General features: G+C 43.1%; 1 protein-coding gene across 2 annotated transcripts in view; it reads right to left on the bottom strand.

Annotated features, from left to right (window-relative positions):
• ATP8A2 (ATPase phospholipid transporting 8A2) overlaps positions 1-20,705 on the bottom strand; it is a 309,679-nt gene that overhangs the window by 9,330 nt on the left and 279,644 nt on the right. For both annotated transcript variants that reach the window (XM_075490877.1, XM_075490875.1), the window contains one exon: positions 6,489-6,580. In XM_075490877.1, the coding sequence (XP_075346992.1) occupies positions 6,489-6,580 (92 nt within the window). The remainder of the gene's footprint in view (positions 1-6,488; positions 6,581-20,705) is intronic.

Below are 20,705 nucleotides of genomic sequence, written 5' to 3'. Positions count from 1 at the left end.
CCATTTTTTTTCCCTGAGCAATTCCATGCCAATATACATACAGCTACAGAGGTACAGGTAAGTTTTTCCTGCCTCTAGCTGAAGGTTCACAGAATACATTCACAAAATGCAAACAGTCTTTTGGAAAAAAGTATGTGCATGCTGGATAATTGCAAAGGCAATACGATTTACAAAACAGGCTTTCATTTAAAAAAGGGTAGGTTCACACTGAAACAAATACCTCCAAGTAGGTTTGTTCCACACTAAGGGCCAGCATACTGTTAGCTTTTTTGGCTAAATTCTCAATGGAAAGTCAACCTGGTCAAAGACTGCAAGCTTAAGCCCTAAAAAGGCTGAGGCCCATGCCCCACAACCTGGTCTGTATCAAGATGGTTTTGCTATATTTACTTATCCAGTAAGATCATTCAGCGCAGTACATTCTTCAGCTGCCATAACTACCGCAAATCCAGCACTGACCACACGAGTGCACGGAGCCCGTCAACCCCAGCTACCTTTCCATGACCTGCTTATTTCCAGTGCTAGCACAGGACTATAAACAGCCAGGCAGCCCAAGCACTCTGATTGCATTTTGCACTGGCTTTGCAAAGAAATACATTCGCCACTTTCACACCAGTAGAAAACACCTTACCACAGCAAAAAATTTCAGGCTAAGATGATCAGTGGTTAAGAATGAGGGATATCCTTACATCCTCATGTTCTCAATCCATCCCGAAATATCAGCAGTGAGGGTTTTGTGCGTACGTCATGGGAAAGGCCGTGACCCCCATACTTGCACACTGCCCTACTCAGTTGAAGCTCAACATTTGGCAGTTCATTTAAAACTTTTCCTGTTGATCTCTATACAGGAAGATGAGTTCATATTACTTTTTTTTTTATTCACATTACAATTAAAATCGAGCTTCAAGCTGTTCAGGCAGCTGATCGTGCCTTGTGGAGTCAGAACTCTGTGAATGCTCAAGTCCCACCCGCACTCCCCGAGCAGCTCTACATTTCCACTATTTTCAGACCCCATCCAAAAACAATGAAAGTTTCCATCTGCCAGTTACTAGGGAAATTTTCGGAAGTTTGAACTTTTCCCCCAACTCCGGTTTTAAAGCCACACCTATGAGCCTGCCCTGGGAACAAGGCCCTCATTGTTCAGCTGTCCTGCAGCAGCCCAAAGAAGGAGCACATTTCTTTGGGGCTTTCTGGGCACAACCCACTCACGGCTGTCGTAGAAGGAAGGACTTTTGTACTCAGAGACTTCCTATTAATGGAGGAAAGGTGTACTTTTGAATATCTGTCAGTGGGGCTCATTTGTTAAGAGGAGATTCACGTTCTCATCAAATCTAAGGTTTCACTCTTACCTGATATTATCAGGCAACCTACTGAATTTTAAAAGCATCCTGTTGGGGTTTTTTTTAAAGCTTTGATATTCTATTAGTAGATCAGAATCTAGTCTCCCATTGGGTTTCTGTTCACTGCAATGACTATTCTGGTCTGTGCAATGCTGGATTAGAGAAACCATCTCCATGCATGTGTCTTGAACACGGACAGTAACGCTGCACAAGCTCAACAGCTCACTCACATGCAACAGCTTCCAGGACCAGCAAGGGTCCAGAGCGCTCTTTTTATTCCAGAAAATCTGCTCATGGAAGGACTGCATACAGTTTTAGTCACTTCAGGGATTTATTTTAGAGGCCTCCTACTCCTTGCACTCTCCTCTGATACACCTGAACTGTCTGTCCCAACCACCAAGAGGGCAGTTCTCACTGGAAGCCTGTTAGAAACCTTGCCTTCCACAGCATTTCACCATTTCATACATGCAGTGGTATTATGGTTTAGTATAGTCCAAAGTATAAAATGCATTTTACCATCATGTTGTTTGCCTTTGGAGAAAAATGCCCAGATTCAAATCCACTAAAATTAAGTTTTAGGGTTGGGGGGGGGGGGGGACGGGGGGACACACGACACGGGACGGGCTTTTTTAATTTTTTTTTTTTTTTTTTTTTTTTTAAAATCTCTTTTAGGAAATGTTGCTTCTTAGATACCAAAAATCTCTCTGACATAATAAAGATCAATGTTAGGGTATCACTTGGCCAGCCAGATTCTCTCTCAGGCCAAACGTCTGGTTCTGCATAGTTTTTAAGGAGATTTCTATGATGTTGCAGTTCACATTTACCAATTAAACAGTAAATGCTAACTCAGCTTTGACTTCCCTGGCAACCTTCTTCCACTTATCCTCAGAAAGTGAGAGCTGCTTTAAATCTTGAACATTTTGACTAATGCTTACAGAAATCATTGATTTCTCTGCTAATAAACTATGCCTGTGTTTCCTAAAGGACCCAAGAGGAACTCCTGACAAACGGTCCCATCTCTTTCGTCTCAGATACTAACCTACTGGTATTTGCATGTAGAAAACCGAGCTAGATGCCACAGCATCAATTCTAAACTAATTATTCCTATTTCTTTTTCTTAAGTTGATTTTAAGAGATTGCAACTCCACTTGATAGTCAACAAATATGTAGCTTGGAAAAAATAGAGAATGTCTATTATATTTCAAACGCAAGATAAGAGGACGTGGAGTTTAAAAAGCATCTCAAGTAGCTACCCTGTTGTTTTTCAAATCAAAATGCACCAGCAGAAAAGTGAGAGGAAGAAGGTGTCTGCTAGTGGAGAATAAATGGTGGGATTAGAGCCCTCAGCATGAACACATTATTATTATTTATTATTCGCCAGCCCCCATACTGTGAAATGAACCTCGGATGACAGGTGCTTTTTCTCCATTGATTAATAAGATGCAAACCATACGCTGTGCGTTCAGATTTACTCTATGCAATCACCATATTCTGTCAAAGGAAGAGGGATTTTCTTTGCTAGCATAGGAAATCTGGGCCAAGTGCAGTAATCCTCATTCAGGCATGGCTCTCCACATTTCAGGGGGAGTTCAGCCGGAGCAGTGCTTAATGAGAGCGGGATTCAGCTGTTTTTAAGAGCATGCTGAGACAAATGGAAACTAAACACTGGCAGGGGGTATTCTGAATTACAGGAGGGAAACTGTACTATAGGGATGGTATGGGATTTTCCTTAGAGATGGACAGGCCTGAGGGTACCTGAGCAAGTGGGGAGCATCACCCTTCCCATCCTGCTGGTGAGGCTCTGGGGGCACAGGTCAGTCATGCAGAAAGAAAGGGGAGGTCAAGAACCATCTTTTGTATCTACAGAGCTTGTCTAAAGGAGATGCTACTTTCACAAAGTCACAGGAAAAAGGAAAAAAAAAAAAAAGACATGAACTTGGATGGAGACTTGGAGAAAGCTCACCTAGAGAAAACCTTATTGCCAGAAAACCCTCTGAGAGGGAGAGCTTTTGGGAGTCATTATTGCTCCTTCCCTCAAGTGTGAACCCCACAGCACACTAAAGGTAAGGTTCCAAAGACACGTCTGAGAGGAGCCCAGTGGCATTTCCTGCTCACTCTCAAGAGGCTTTAAAAAGCAGATGGCAACTGGCAATCTCCAATTTCACCAGGCACCTTCACCAGGAGCTACACCAAGCCTGGAGGCCAGTGTCATCACCACTGCCTAGAGGATTCCACTGAGATGGTTTTATGTTAGCACATGGGCTTGACAACCATATAAAACTCTTCCACTAAAGTCTCATGACAATGCCATCCAACAGGAACTTCACTTTTTTTTTTTTTTTTTTAAAGTTTTCATAAAGCTTCCCAGAAGTTATACTGGTAGGAAGGAACCACATGATCTTTGACAGTACAGTTAGTAAACAGATTTCTTTCATGCTTCTGACAGCTCTACATGATTCAGGAACACAAAACCAAAGCCAGAGCAAGAAAAACAGCCATGAAGGTCTTACACACTTTAAGGGCATACCCTTCCAGATGGACAGGGACCACTCTCCAAGGCAGTCACTCTGAGTCAGTTTCTTTACTGGGAGAAGGCGTTTAAGAGACTAATCCTGGCTGGCACTGGCTGTGTGGCTGTGCCCCCCACTTTGAGGGCTGAATCCGCCAAAGCCTGGTGCTGTACGGGAGCACCCCAGCCACACATCCTGCCTGAAGGTTTTGTGCTGTGCTAATGCTTTCGGAGAGGGGCTGGGTTGCCAACAGAGAGCTAAGGAAACACACCGAGTGAGCTTCTGCCTTTTGATACAGGGCTCTGCAGACTTACTCAGTCATCTTTTTCCTCCCACCATAGACCGCTAGTAGTAGCCCTGAAACTCCCCATGAAATTTTTCTCCTTTCCATGTGACTGGAAAAAAAGCTATTTAGGCATTGTTTCATCTCCAAAAATTTGGAAACAGTTGTTGTCAAAAATAAAGTGACTCTCAAACCAGTACTGCATCTGTACAGTCTGTGCTAAGAAATTTAATCCCATTTTCCTTCCTTGTTGGGACCAAGGCAATTGATTTTCTTAAGCCTTTGTCAGCTCTCACTAAACAAACCATTTTCCTGCTTTATATGCAAGTGTCAGATTCTGAGCTGAAGCCACACAAGCAATTTTTGGAAGAAGTGGCCTTCACAGGCTGGGAACTTGGAGCCTGGTGGAAACATATGAACAGTTCAAGACTTCAAACAGAGCGCTTGTAGTGTGATTTAAGATATTGGCCCAGCATGTCAAGGCTACTGCCCTATTCATCAACCCTTTGCTTTGAAGATTTCCAGCATTTAGTAAACAGTTGTACAATTTAGGGTTGTGAAAACAGCACATATGTTCCCTGGATTTCACATGGCCTTGTACATATAGCAGCTATGCAACACTGGAAAATAACATTTGACAAGAGATGACAGAAGTTTTAAAGAGTCATGGATATGCCATAAAAAGCGTCTTTCAATCCTAACAGCTTCACAATCAAAATTTACATTCATGTGAAAAACAGACGGCCAATTGTAACCTGTCCTGACTGGCCTGACTCATTTAGCACTTAATCATTTGCATTTATAGGGAAGCTGGCTATCCAAATTAGCATTTATTTTGATATCTCATTTTTCTTTCCCAATAGCTATTCACCTACTAACAAGCTGATGATGTGTTCTACCAGACTATAAGCATATATCAAGTCTGACTAGTCACCACTGGTGTAGCTCCCTTCTGCACTGTGGTAAGTCTCTACAGCAGACTACTCTGACAGCAATTTATTTATGCATTTTATGGATTTCTTCTGCCAATCATCGCCTTTGGAATCTCCTCAAAGAGCATGTTTTCATGCCCAAAGCTGTGCTGCCACCAGCATCCCTGGCTCCTTGACACAAAGGATTAAATCCTGGCAGGAGCACATGGTCCACAGGGCTGCTCTGCACACCAGCCTCTTCCCATGAGCAATGGGATTGATCGCTAAAGACCCTACATCCCTTGACAGTGATGGCCTTGCAACAGCTCTATGAAGGACAAAGACTAGCAGATCGTCACTGTTTCCCCCCTTCTAGTCAAATTCCCCATGGAAAACAGGAGTACCTCAGGCATTCGGGTTCTCAAATCCCAGCCCTGCCTCCATGGCCTGAACCACAACAGTTCTGTTACCGAAGACAACACAGCCAGCAATGAGATTTGACTTCCCTGGGATTCTTAAACTGTCAGGGGTGTCACTTCTCACTGCAATGGCAATACGAAACCCAAATCCTGAGTGCCTGCTCCTTGTCCTGTGTGCAGCAGTACTGCATGCTGGGGCGCTATTTTCTTGAGTAAGATGAGCATATTTTGACCACCGGTTTAATCACAAGAGAGACTGCATTTTACCACTAGAAGGGGTTGACTGGACTCCCTGGTCCCTCAAGACAGCATGGTTCTTCAGTCTATCTGGCCTGCAGAGCTGTTAAGATTATTTTTAACGCTGTGGAAGCCTTGCTAGCGCTGACAGAAAAACATCAGGTCCAGCAGATCAAGGCCTGTCGCACATTCCTCTAGGAAGATGAATAAATGGATGACCTCTACACCAACAAGAAATGCAAATTATTCCAAATAGCAGCAGTAGCAAGATGTGACATGGCATCTCTTCTCCCAGCAGAGGACAAAGAGGGAGAGGAGAGAAGCAGCTCTGCATGCCATGTCTTTCCTCATCAGAAACACACAGAATCCCCAACTGGCATCCCTTAAACATCGCTGTATTCTCAGCTAACCACAGCTAATATGACTTTTCATAAAAAAAACATTTCTACTTAAGCTAGGCTCTATCACAACATTTATTTTATCCTGCAGAGTTTTTGACTTTACAGTATTATTGAGACTATCAGGATTTTACATTTAGAGAACCTGAATATTGGGATTTTGTCATTTGGGCCTGTAGATTGGATCCTAGGGAATTATCCACGTTTGAGCTCCACTTGCCTAAGGCCAAATACACTATTTCCACTTCCAAATTTGTGTGTCTTGCTTGGCAGTTCAGCCTCTGCACTAGATTATCTCTACCTACAATTTAATTAAAAAATAATCACCCTTTGCTTCACTCATCTGGGACTGACTGCTGTGAAACACACATGCATACATGATCCACTACTTACGTGATACACTTTGCTGGACAGAATGAGCACGGAAAAGGCTCGGAGGAGTTTTCCTGCCAAGCCTTTTTAACAAATGATCACGTTCGTTCATGCTGAGGGAGAGAAAAAAAATATACCAGTGAGTAACCAGACAATTTCAAGGTAAAAGTCAACTGTATTTAAAGTACTTGGCAGCTTTGACTTTGTCAGTATTTAAGATGGTTGTAGCATGAAAAAATAGTTTTTTCTTTCTTTAAACTGCACATTATCAAGAGAACTCTCTAATAATGGAAACTCCTCCTTTCTAAGGCCACTTTGTATAAGTTTACATTTAGTTAATCCATCCCTAATAGTACCATCATTGTGATTTCTGAATGTCCGATGCCTATAAATTATTACAAACCATATCAGAAGTCTCACATCAAGTGATATGGAACATTAAAAAGATTTCACTTTAGCATTACGTACATGAACCATGGCACCCAAAAACTGCCTTAGAGAGAAGGAGCAAAGCATTGTGGCTTAGCACATGGTAAAAGGCTTCTATCACACCTGCAGAACAGCCTGAAGCAACCAAAGGTGGGACCCTTAGTTAATTGTCTTCTAAAGAACACTCTCTTCTTTACCTCCCATACTGGAAATAAAACTTTCTATCCAGTTTTTGATTAAAAACCCCTTTGGTTTACACAGTTCCTGTCAAAGGCCTGAAAAATTATTGCTGAATTTACAGAAACTGAAAATACAAACTTAAGGTGAAAAATACAGTATGCTTACAATAGGTTTAACATATGTACACAAATCATTAGAGACACTCTCCACTCTGATTTTTATTAAAAACATGACTCATTTCATCACGAACTTTATGCCCAGAATTAACAAACAATAGCTAAGATCCCAACCTTTCAAAGCACTTAATTACGTATACAAGTCCCACTGAATTCAATGGGGTTTTAAAATAATGTAGGTGTCCAAATCTCATTGCACTGGAGCCTCAAATAATTGTTATATATCAGATTATTTTGAAAAAGATATTACAGTCTATTTTAGTTCAAAGTTCCTCTGCGACTGGGTTGGTTTTTTTCCATCTCACCCTTGTTCCTAATACTGAGATGGAGCCAGTGCATAAAAGGGGTCTGTTTGCTAGTGCAGCTCCTTGCAGTGTCTTTATCCCCTTTGCACCACACTTACACTGTGTTTCCATTTTCACAGTCTGCTTGTTCTTTCACATCTTTATTCACAACCAGTAATTCCACTGGTTATGCTGCAAACATGGATACACATCTGAATGCCAACGTTGATATCTTTCTTGGGTTAGATTACAAATTCACATACATTTGGTATATGGAATGGAAATCCCAGCAAGCACAGCTGCTGCTGTCAACAAGCTTACAACAGCTTTAAACAAACAACTCCCTTTCATTGAAGCAGTTTACTAACTTAAAACAAGAAAGTAACCAAAGAATCTCTGAGATGCCTGTAATATGTAATCCAGCCATGCAGGCTTATATTCCACTTAATAGTCCATTAGGGTAATATCCAGGCTCATAGTCCTCTGTTCAGTGCATAATGAGATGTCCATGAAAGAAAGGGGGGAATTCTTCTCTTTTTCCTGTGGTCTCTAAGCTCAGACACCTGAAAACTAGAAACTTGTACAGCCTATGGACCCCTACTTAAAATCTTTACAAACTGTCAGCATTTTCAGACACTCGGTCTCTTCCCCTCCTTCCCTTGGCACCACAGAATCACACCTGCAACAGAGAGGCCAGGTTGCGCTCCCAGCCTGCACTCAGTAGTATTCCCTCAGTATAAAATAGAAGTTGGTAACAGATTTGGAAGCAAAACTATAGATACCAACTGAGACTGTCAAACAATCTTTAAGAGCTCTTAGATCATGAGATCTGTACGCATGCAAAGAAGAAAGGATCACAGGTTTCCACTAAAACCAGGGTTACAGCATGGAAGCTTCTAAAGCTCTTGGAAGATCCAACTGGTTAAAAAAACCAAAGACCAGCTAGCTGTAAGAAAATCAAGCACATACACAAAGACATCTCCAACTGCTCAAAGCAGGCAGCGTAAGAGAAAGCAGGTACTACAAAGAATCACCAGGTAAGGGGATGGCAGGCACAAAGCAAGACATGAGATTTCTCTAACCTTTAACAGGCTTACAAAGTTGACAGCCTGCAGAATCAATCATTACCAGTGCACGTGCAAACTAGCAATGCTGTATTGTGCAACCTCCTGCTGATTGCAGAGGACTGCTGGGTAACTTGTCTAACTACAGTCTACTGACTGGTAAGTGTAGTGAAACACTGTCTGAACCTACTGCTGTCCTGTGAATGACTTGTTCATATTCTGCAGACAAAGAGCATACAGGTAGGGTTTTTCTCATCTCAGTAGGAGAACCAGAAAGTGGTTTTGGATAGATGGCTTAAAAAAGGAATCTTAAACCAATCAAAAATATTTGTTCTAAGGGACAATTAAGCAACATCTGCCACAAAATTCTTACACTGAGAATGGAATTAACCACAGCAGCAAAAGGCATGAGGAACAAATTCTTCATCTGCCTGTCTACCACACAGCAACAGACGAAGTGCAGGATGGTATCTGCTACAGGCCGATAATGGTTAGCTCCTCAGGCTTCTATGTGCAACATGTAGAGGAAAGTGTGCTGTCAAGGGACTTCTGAACATGAGTGACACACTGCAGCTCTAAGGAAGCCAAGCTAGACTATCTTTGATACTGCTAATCATAACCAACAATTTCAAAACTGAAGTCACGTCTGATTTTCCCATTTGGGAAATTATATTGGATCGCATCTATGCAGAGAAAGAAAAAGTCATGGAAGAATTAGAGCATTTGTGGCTTAAGTACAAGCGATGATGAAACAGACTGCAAGTCAAGGCCAGTCAAGTACTATAAAATGAGCTCTTAATACATAGAGGTAAATGCAACACAGCTCTTCTGAAATGGATGAGTATTTGATTTAACAACAGATACCAGATCTCCCAATACAAGGCCTGAAAGGAAAGAAAAGCAAAGTTAAGTGGGTTTCTTAACTAAAGTGTTTGCACTGATACCAACAGAGTCCCTGCTTTCACAAAAGGTTTTTGTCTGCTCCAGATAACAAAGTGAAGACTTCCTCAGTCTCCCTCACACTTTGATGCAAAACTAATGATGACATCAGACTCGAGGGCACCCAGTTAGGCCTTGCTCACAGAAATATTGCTTGTAAATCAGTCGCAAGTATCAGCCATGATTTTAAGTGTTAATTCTGCTTTCCAGTGACTCAGAGCCAGTGCCTAAGCCCTCCCATGGGGTCTAAGGATGGCATCTTAAGATGCATTGAGGCAAAAGGATAAGAGATCATGAAATCATACTCTGAATATTGGATATAGTTGCGTTCATACTCAGGACCTCAAAAATGGTGTCAGAACGGAAGAAATCACAGAGACATCCTTATGGGTGGTCAGTGACCTGGAAAGTGACAGTGAAATATGCTTCAGTTGGTTAGTTAGTGACCTCAGAAAGGGTAAGGGAGAGAGACCATCTATCTATAATTATATGAAGGACAACGGACACACACAAAATGCTTTGAACTAAACAAAACAAAGGATAGCTTAGTACACAAACTATTAAAAATGTCCCAATTTGGAGGGTTACTATGAAAAAATGGATTAAAAAAAGTCATTACTCATGTCATCTGAAACCAGATTCAGTTGCTATCAATAATAAAGAATACCTTGTGCCAGGAATACCTTTGCAATGGCTTCCTAAGAGGGTCAAGATGATTTCTGTCTGCCTGGAAGTCTGCACTAACAACATTACATGAATTCATTAAGTGAATGACAAATCAAAAGGTAAACTAAAGGCAACATGTTATTTCATAACAATATTTGCCATTCCATGAATAAAATGACTCTTCCATTTTCGTACCTGAATTGTTCTAAGGTGTCAACGGAGACCTTCATTTTATTTTTCTGTGTTCCCTTCTTCTCGCCCCTCACAAAAGCAAATAACCCGTAAATCTAAGCAACAAACATCTGGCTTTACACATTCAAATGAGGTGCATCAAAACAAACAGAATAATTCAAAGCTGACCACAAGGTCCCACTGGCTCATTTGCTCAAGTAATTAAAAAAAGATGAGCTTCACCACCAATTAACCTACTGAGCACTAATTAGCGTTAATGAGGATTTGCGGTACTTGGTATAGCTTGACCCAGAATGTCCTCCTGAGTCCACTAATTGGCTGGTGGTAAAAGCAGGGCGCACAAAGGAGGGAAGGTTAAAGTGGATGCAGGTGTCTCTTAAAATTGGATCTTCCCTGAGAAAACACACACATAGCCCAGTTAAAAAAAAAAATTCAGGGCCCCCCTTCTCTTACAAGAACTGAACTCTTAAGAAATGAGTTTGTGTTTTGTTATGATTTACTAAAGGAGACAGCACAGGCACAGCAAATGGGCACAAACACTTAGTTGCCACTGGTTTTAACTTGCTGCCCTTCTGGATTACTCAGAATTCAGTGAGATACACACATATGAAATGATTTGGTTTTGTTTCTGCTTTTCCACTTTCTAGAAGAACTGAGCTACTAGTGAAGCCTTACCAGGGCTGCTAAAGATGACACAAATAAAACACAGAAGCACATGTCCCAGCTGCTATCCCTGTGCCTTAAAAACACGCAAAGAACCCGTGGCAGAGGCGTGGCTCTTCAGTGCAAGATAGCCAGCATCCATGGGTAAGCCCAGAGGGCAAGCAAGATACATACGTCCGTGGGTAAGGACAAGAAAGCATGCAGCTGTTTTTCCTGTCATCTGAATAGCTACAAACCCCCTCACCCTACTGCCTGCAGGTGCAACGTCACTGTTTCTTCTATCCTACAGTGCTGCTGCAGCATTTAGCAACAGGTAAATCATTGTACAGCTTGGTTTGAAACAGAAAACCCTCCAAAGCTTAGGCTGAAATTCTGCCCTTAACTCCACAGTCTCCCTCCTACCCATATGCATTTTCAAATGGAGCTGCAGACAAACCCTCATTCAACCTCTTCCCTTCCACCGTCACGTACTCTGTTAAACATGTTGTTGCCCAAGAAGCCCTAGCTGGCCTGCATTCCTCTCCTGTTGGAAGAAACGTCTTGCAACGCGTTGTCCTCGCACTGTGACAGCAGCGAGGGAGGGAGGGGAGTTGTTGTTGTTTTTGCAAAATGTCCAATGTGGCCAAGCACAAGGTAAAAGATCAGGAAGTTTCTGTCCCTGTCACCTTTAGCTGTGGATTAGATTTTGAGAGGAGAAGAGGATACTTTTCTCTCCCTTTTTAAAATTTAGAATTAAAACATAATAATTGATTTCTTCCATACATTCCAAACAGTAACTTACAGGAAAGTTTGCTGTTTCTGTGTTGACATGTTTCTGTCACTGAAAGTTACATCAACATAAAATATGAAGAGCAAGAAAAAAAGGTCTGAAACAGACTTCTCCAGCTTTGATCAACCCTAACCACCAAAGCATTTACAAGCAGATTGTTCATTTTCATTTCAGTCTCTTGGTTCTCAAACTCCATTAAATTTCTTCTAAAGAACCACCAGAGGTTCGAGCACTACGACTTCTCCCCAGGTATGACCTGGCAGAGGGGACTCATGGATCCCTCTCCAGCTGCTAGGACACACCAAGTACTCCTGAGGATTTATTCACAAGTTCCATCTCTCACCTTTCCTGCAGCGTAACGCTGCTTAAAGGCTTACAGCATCAGTCATGGTCCTGGTGGACAAAGAGCAAGTACCATAATCCAGGCAGAGTCTGTGGCCACACCTTTGTAATTGGCCAGAGGAGACCTATTTTTCTTCCTCAGATACTCCCTGCTGGCTGAGTGCACTCCCCCAGCACAGCCACAGGCCTTGGTTTAACTTGTTTTATTTTAGTTTAGACTCAAGTGCATTACTTCAATTCACATAAGGGAGGAGTTAGAGTTATGCAGCAGGCAGAGAGATGACAACTAACACGGACTTGGCGTAAGAAGAATGTAAAAACAACATCCTTACTGACCAGGAATTCAAAATTAAAGCATGCAAATCATCTCAAATGCAAGTTACACTAATGCTGAGGGTTCAGCAAAACCCTGTATGCTCAAATAGCCAGAACAACCCAGGGCTGTGGAAGAAAGGCCTGACTGGCTGAGTGAGCAAATACACCTCCATCCTCTGGGCTTCGAAGACATCACAGAGAGGAATCACCCTCCTACAGAACAGCAAAAGCAGCAACTGCGGGCTTCTGCTGGTTTCTCTCTTTCGGTCCACAAAGGGGAGATGTTATTTTTGGTTATCTAGCATTGAATTACAGGAATGTTTTACTATGAGGTCAATCAGGGTAGGAGGTCTTTTTAATTTAAAAGGCAAACAGGCATTACTGATAATGAAGCTGCAGTGTAATCAAAGGAAGTCTCCTGAGCATTTCACAAGGAAGCGTCGGAGGCATATAAACAGTAAAACAAAAATCAGCATTTTCTTTGCAGAGTCAGCGTCTACACACACTGCTCCTTAATCACTCAGAATCCAGCTGAAATAGAGAGACATCCAAATCCACGCTCCTTTTGTATTCTTCTGTAAATACTCAGCAAGCCATCAACAAAAACCCAGACCATGGCTAGAAAACCAAAGGGTCACCAGGCACAAACCACAGGGAAATGAAGACAGAAGCGTGGCCTGTGCCACTTGCAGGCTGAGAGGTGCAAGAAGTTACCTATCAGGGTGACTCCTGCACCAAGACAACCAGGCTTTAGGGAGCACCAAGTCCTTCCTGAGGGTTCAGCAATGGCCAACTCTCCAGGGAAGCTAGAGGCCTTATGCTCTGCCATGGTGTAACATCTCCAGGCCTTGTTAATGCAGCAGCTCCTCTCCAGCTGCTTCCCAAGTATATGTCACAGCCACAGAGGAGAAACTCCCTCTCCCTAGATAGGAGGCAACTATTTAAGGAACTTGCCTTCTTTAAGAGTTATATTTGATATTATCCAGCCAAACATTTGTCTGTTAAGCATCAAATGTATCTGGATGTGTGGCCCTGCAAGACCCATTTGGAGCATACTTAAAGCAGCCATGTAGTGGTGAGTTCTCCAGGCCTGCAACATGCAGTACTGAGCTCAGCTCACAGATGACGAAGTCGTTTATCCTGCCTGGACGTGAAAAGGTTGAGTGTCACGCAACTTCAGCAGCAGCGCCATGGACGTCCTTTGTGGTGACTGATGGCTAAAGTGGTTCCTGCCCTTACCAGTCGGTCAGAGAACCTGACAGTGCTCCCCACACCATCCCACCTCCTTCAGCTCATTTATCGCATAGACTCACAAACAGTTGAGCTGATCCAACTGAGGAGATAAGGCAAAGATGGGCCAATATGACCACGGCTGGTAAGGAATGGTCTGGGAAACTCTTAAGCCAGCCCTGCAGCCACATCAACAAAAACCCATGGATCCGTGACCCTTGCCAATGCCCTGGAGAAACACTGCCAGTACAGCTTGTGATTTGGCCCGTGCTACTTCACCAAAACAGCTTTCCTTTCCCATTATATCTCAAGAGGCTTGAATGTAGGACACCAGCATGAAGGAGAGCCTGCAGCCAGCATGCAGCAGCAGGCCCCATGTCAGGTGCATGCAAGTCTACCCATGTTGCCACATCACCTTGTGCCAGTGGCAGAACCACCCTGCAACAGCAGACAGAGGCCAAGGCATGTCATGAGCTTCAGCCAGCCCTGTGTGCAGCACCTGGACTGTATGTAGAGTTCTGGGACCCAATTCTCCACTCTAAGCCCAAAAAATCCTCTTCAAGTTGGTACTTAAAGTTGTATGGCTAAAAGCAGGACACAGCTTTTCGTTCTGGTGACAAGCAAGAATGATTTACATTTTCTTTTGTCGTTAACGATGTCCTAAGGCAGAAAAGCCAAACAGATCCCTCCTTCGACTCCTAAAATCACTTGGAGAATCCATTCTAGCCTTCATTTTTGAGGCTGTTATTCCTAAACTTCTTTCCAAGACTACTTCTTTGAACAGACGACAGCATTACCAAGCACCTTTTAAAAATACCATCTAAAAAAAGCAGACACTAAACATCACAGGCCTCTCTGAAAAGCAACAACCCTAAGAAAATACTGAGATCTCTCTCTGCTTAGAGTGCCTTCCATTTCTAAGCACTGCAAACATTAAGCATGTGTTTATGCATTGGGGGGGGGGGCGGCAGGCATCATTGTCAGCTGTCCCAAAGCCAACTAACTTAACACAAAGTTGAAGCTGCCCAGTTTTGCCTTCAGCCTTTCCAAAATGTGGGAATTGACTCAATTTAAACATCTGAGAAGCAGAACAGGCTAAGTGTGGCTTGCTGCTTTTCAGCTATCCTCCTTTTGGTATCAGTGCTGTTTACTTCTTGTCCGTAAGTGCCTCACTTTGCACTTACTCTAGTGGGTGCTTGGTCGTATCCTCTACAGATAAGGTGGCAATACAGTTGCAATTATAACATTCTTTTCCTACTCACTCATTTTTTCAGAAGTAGTCACCTTGGAGGTTGAAGCTTTCCATGCTTGGTCTCTATGTAAAGGTCTTTTTTTTTTTTTTTAAATTCCAAACTTTCTGGTTTTAAAAAAGTCCACTTACATACTTTGACTAAAGTTAAAATTACTGTGGTGTTCAAAAACTCTGAAGTCCTCCTATCAGGTTTTTTCTTCCCTTCCTTTAGAGGAAAAAAAAAGCTAAAGAACCACTCAGGGCAACAACAAAAACTGATGAACTTTGAAAATGTCTGGATACAATTTAGACCAAAGCCCAGGACACTTGGTTGATCTGCAAAAAACCAAATTGCTTTTCTTTAAGCCTTTAAGTATTTTGTAATTGTCCACTAAAAATTTAATATCTAGTACAACTTCGCTTTTCTTGTCCTTGCTACCCCTAACTTAGTACTTTATTCTTTGCCACGAATCAGAGGCGTGAACGCAGGCTGTCCTGCCTCTCTTCCAAGACGGGGTTAGCCAGTGGAGAAGCTGAGGCAGACTGCTGAAGCCATTAGGCTGGAATAGTTGTTATGGAGCAGTTTTCCTGCTGTGCAGCCTGGAGGGAAGATTCTTCTTCTCTCCCCTGTGGAGATCTCCGGTGCCCAACCCAGTAACTCAGGATTAGGCATCAGAGAGATTGGCCCCTTAATCAGTTTTAACTCTCATCTTGTTATGTTCTCTTTTTTCTAATCTTTCCTTTCAATTTACAGCTTCATTTTGGCCCTTGTGCTGATACTGTACCTCCGTCAACTTTGACTTTGCTAGCAGATTTGATCACAGCTCTAAATCCTTCTCCAGGTCACCAGGTTTTAACCCCATTTGTGCACTGGATTTCCCTCAAGGTTACATGATAGGCACAATCAGGATGTGAAATAATTAATTGCACTGGAGAAGGGGCACGTCAGCTCCAACTGGTTTGCGCTAGCAGCTGGGCACTTGGGTCTCCAGTGCCAGTGGGAACACGGTAACTCCCCCTTCATCCCTCTGGCCAGCTTCTGAAACCCTCTCTGCCCTCCTGCTCCTTCCCACCTGTGCCCCACAGCCTCCCCACTGCTCAACTTGGAGCAGAATCAGACCTAGTAATTTCAAGTGCCTCACACATAGGGGTTAGAAATGCCGGAAATTAACAGTACATATTAAAATGAGAAAATAATGTGATGATTCCTTACTGATATGGGACAGGAAGGAGAGAGAAAGGGACAAGTGTAAAATAAAAAGTATTATGCATTTTCCACCTACCATGCACAAATGTTTACCATATGGAATCAAAGAATTTTAAAAAACCCACTGATATCATTTTATGTGCTTTTTGCTAGTAAAAGGAGTCTAATATCTTTTTACTAGAAAAGCTGCAAGGAAAAATCATAAATATGCCAGTCACTTTGTTGTGTATGCTGGTGGAGAAATCTCGCCTTTCCTTCCCAGAAATGGTGTGAAGAACATCTGGAAAATTTGATAAAAAGACTCTGAAACCTCAAAACCAAAACACACCTCTCCCCTCTTCAACCTCATTTTACGGTCAGCTGCACTGGATGAGCCAGACTCAGATCACAGTCATGCATATCCTGAGTAAATACGCTGAAGTCAACACATTCATGAAACAAAAATTTGGCTCCAAACATCCAATGCCATTTAACCAGTTGAAAATACAAGAAAGTTTGTTTCAGATAAGATTAATTGTACCTGCTGATGTGAAGGGGCCTTAGTGGCACGGTCTCCCTATTCAAGTGGACGTCATTTGAAATGCATCAACGAAGAGACAAAGTGCTTTGAAATATAATGAGCCCAAGCCTTTTTTCTCTTCATTTTAATGAAAAAGCTCGTCTCTTCCTCGGGAACCATGAGATCAGGTCCTCAGCTCATTCATGGGTTTGTTAAGTCTGTTTTACCATTTCTGCTTCTGCCGGTGCGAGGCTGAGGGCTCTGCCGCTCTCAGCTCCGTGCACAGCCACAAGCCTGAGTCAGGTTTCCCACGTTCTCCTCTTGCTACTCCCCAGGGACCTGTGGAGTGGGCAAGTCTCCACAGGTACCTGTGTCAGCTCATCGATTACCTACCAGGTCACGCAGCTATTGAAATGAGATCGACATCTGCCCTCACCCACCAAATAAAACCGAGGCTAAGATAAATAAGACTGCTTGCTCTCAGGGTGAGAGCTGGTCATGCGCGTTTCACTAAAGCAACAGAGTTAGACTGGTGAAAAGCACTTAAAGAGAATCTCCACCAGTGGGTCTCCTTGTTGAAGACAGCAGTTCCCCCCAGTCTCTCCACTCTCTGTTTTAGGTATACTGAAAAACAGTATTTATTTTATGAAATGGAGATGAAAGAAAGAGGTGGCAGTGGGCATCTGAAAGCAGCAAGCATAAAAAGGCATACTGAAAAATGCTGTGCAAAAGCACACTGCAATGCTTCCTTGCCGCTCACAGCTATACCTCGCTAGTTCTGTAATCACTTCCCTTCCCCTTTGTCAAACAAAAGACACTGCCTCCCACATTTCTGAGTTACTCAAAGGAATTCTTCCCAACACTTCAGTGATGCAGGCACTTTTCTGCAGCACCCTAAACACGCCCTTCAGCTCCTTGTAAAGTACGTAAATTGTGAAAGCTACGTTGTTCTTCAGTATGAAATAATCTTCTAATCCCAGCCACCAACTGATTAAAAACAGAACAGAAAAACAACGAAAAATCTACTTTCAAAGTGAGCTCTCTGGCAATTCCAAGACAGAGAAACCCTCTGAAACAGGAAATCTACTGTCACAAAGAGGGTGCTGCACAGCTTTGCTTGCTCTCTGTTAGTTGGCCAGTAGAGCAATAAAGTGACATGGGTTTCCAAAGTAAAGTTTGCTTTGGTCCCTAATCAGGCTTTACTCCACCTGAACTCCTGCTGACTTCAATGAGAGGTTAGATGGAGTGAAAAGTGAACGAGGGCTTGAAGATTTGGCCCTTTATGAGCCAAGATTTAGTTGTAAACTTATTTAAAGACACAAAAATCTCTGCAGCTGAACTCAATGCCACTTTTGAACACAAACCTGTAGAAAAACTGTTTGTTTTCTTTGTGTAAATCTTGCATGTTAACATGATTAGGACTGCTGGGCAGGTGTCTCCACATGTCCATGTTTGCTTTGGCACACGAGCTGCCCCTCTCACCTCTCCAAATTCATGTAAATTTAGTGTTAAATCCTGCCCTTTGTTACATGAGAGTGCCAGGGAGCCCCTCCTCCCTTCCCGCACCAAGGCTTGCTCACATCGCAGCTGGGCTGGAGTCCAGCCCAGCACTGCTGGGTGCCAGGCTGGGAGGGCAAGCAGGTACTCATCTTCCACAAGCAGGCAGGCGAGCATGGCATGGGATCCATCACCAGCCCCTTACTGCAAACTCCCTCCTCTGCTTCTCAAGCTGTTTCTGGAGTTGCCAGTTTTCCAGATACTTGTTTCTCCTGATGAAATCCCCTGCTCCTGGAATCATCTGATTTTGCGATCATCCCATCTTCCATGAAAAAATAAGTTTTTAGCTGTCCAGATGAGATATACAGAGAAATGAGAACATGACCCTTTACAGCTCAGAACAATATGCTTGATATAATCTCCAAGCATCACTCTGATGTTATTCGCCAGGTTTTTGGGACCCACCTGTAGTGCTCAGGGTGCTGACGCTCTTCCCTGTGCAGACCAGACACTCCCTGATCTACCACTTGCCTTGCTGTTTGCTCCCTGCCATTGGTAAGGCAAAAATTTGTATCTGCTTTTTTAGATAGATACAAGCAAATTCAATTTTAGAAACTGTTCAAAGGGGCTAAGATTCAGAAGGATGTAATGAACACTAGTGAAGAAATTTTTTTATTAACCTGGAAAAATGGGTCTAGCAAGAACAGTTGGCAGGATGAAGACCTAAAACAGGATATGCGTATTGTGGTACCAAGTGGCAATGCAGATCTCCCAGCACTCCTTCCTCAAGCGCAGTGAGGACCCAGGTGCAATCCTGCTCAGAAATTCGGCTGAGCCACAGCAAACTGTTGGCACCCTGTTGTGCAAGTCTAGATGCACTCATTGCTTTCTGGGCTTTGTGAACTGCTTTTTGTTTAGCACATTAATCCTACGCATTCAGATCTTGCACCTCATTTTTTGTCTAAGGTCTAGGCAATGATAAAAGCAATTAGCTCCCTAAATCCTTCTCTTATCTGTAATTGGGTGTGATTTTTTGTTGTTTGTTTGTGAAAAACACTGAACAAAAATAGTGTCCACTATGTGGGCCAGGAAAATAGACCCTGATGACAGCCAGCTTATCTTCCACAGCTGCCTGAACAAACCAACACCTAATGGATGTGTTTTCAGGAACACTTCCAACCAAGAGCTAACGCTGTTACTTGGAGGTGACGGACAGATGGACCTGTGCAGTTTTAATGCAGCTCTCCACTTTCCATTAGAAATGAGAAGCTGTTACTTGGAGGTGACAGACAGACGGACCCGTGCAGTTTTAATGCAGCTCTCCACTTTCCATTAGAAGTGAGAAGACTCCGGTTCCTTCCCCTTCCTGCATAGTGTCACATTACCAGGAATATCCCAAGAGCAATGGGGCTGCGGGCAGGAGAGGAGAGCAGCACACGCATCTCAGCACTCGTTTCCACCGGCTTCAAGGAAATTTTTAAAAAATAAAAGAACGTGAACCAGAGAGGCTGTAACTGCACAAAGTTCCCACTCTGCTTCTTTCCCACCCTCGCCCTTCCCTTTGGACAAGCACATGATTTCTAGCAGGTGTGAAAGAGCCAGGAGACAAACAAAAGAGATAAAAGACAGAACAACTCTGAAGAGCACTCAGGAGACCACATCACAAGCACAGCACACCAGCTCCTAGCAGGCAGAGGCACTCTACCATTATCTAGTTCACAGATGGACCACCCAGAAAATCTGGGAGCAATTAGGAAGGAGAACAAACAAATGCATGGAAAGAAGGGGGGAGGGAGAATGGGAAGGAAGGCCAGAAGGGATTCCTTACATCATCTCCATGCAAGCGTTTCGAGAATGAAGTGAAGCTATATGGAGGAGGAATGCAGATGAAAGAGTTTGCAGTGAGAATGCAATAAAATAAAAGGCTACAAAAACATGTAGCATCTGAATGAATTACAACATGGCCATTAAATTTACAGAAAGTCAGGACAGTGTGTAAACAGAGAAGAAACCCATCAAGTTCTTGGAGACACATACACACACATATAAACAGATCAAATGCTAACTGTCTCTCTCAATATTAACAGTATGTCAACCCACCTTGCAACCCAGAGATTCATCAGGCAAAAAGCTGACTCGCTCTCCTCTCTGGCTGTCAGTACCTGGCACTAAATACTGGCAGGAAAATGCAAATGCTACAAACCAACACCAATGCAGCTTTACACCCTATGCATGGATAAGAACCACAGCAACAGCCAAGGGGCTTATACTACCACAGCCACATGCCTGGGAACAGCCAGTTTTCTGCTGGTCTGGATTCCACTCACCTGGCATCTAGGCAGTTTATCAGTCAGCACCTCACACCACCACGTTACACCTTTCCTGCCTGGGAGGCTGACCTGATTTTGGTACCAAGTGCTTTGCCTCCAACTGACTTCAAGGTGTCTGCTCAGCCCTCTAAAAACAAGTCTCATTTTTAATTAAATGCCCAATTTCAGGCATCTGTGTTGGTTTTTATTGTGGCATAGAAGGTTGCCTTTGTTGACCAGTGCTGC

The sequence above is a fragment of the Mycteria americana genome, chromosome 1 (assembly GCF_035582795.1).
Source record: "Mycteria americana isolate JAX WOST 10 ecotype Jacksonville Zoo and Gardens chromosome 1, USCA_MyAme_1.0, whole genome shotgun sequence".
NCBI lineage: Eukaryota > Metazoa > Chordata > Aves > Ciconiiformes > Ciconiidae > Mycteria > Mycteria americana.
Note: the sequence above shows the minus strand (reverse complement) of the source record. Positions and strands in the feature narration are given on the sequence as shown.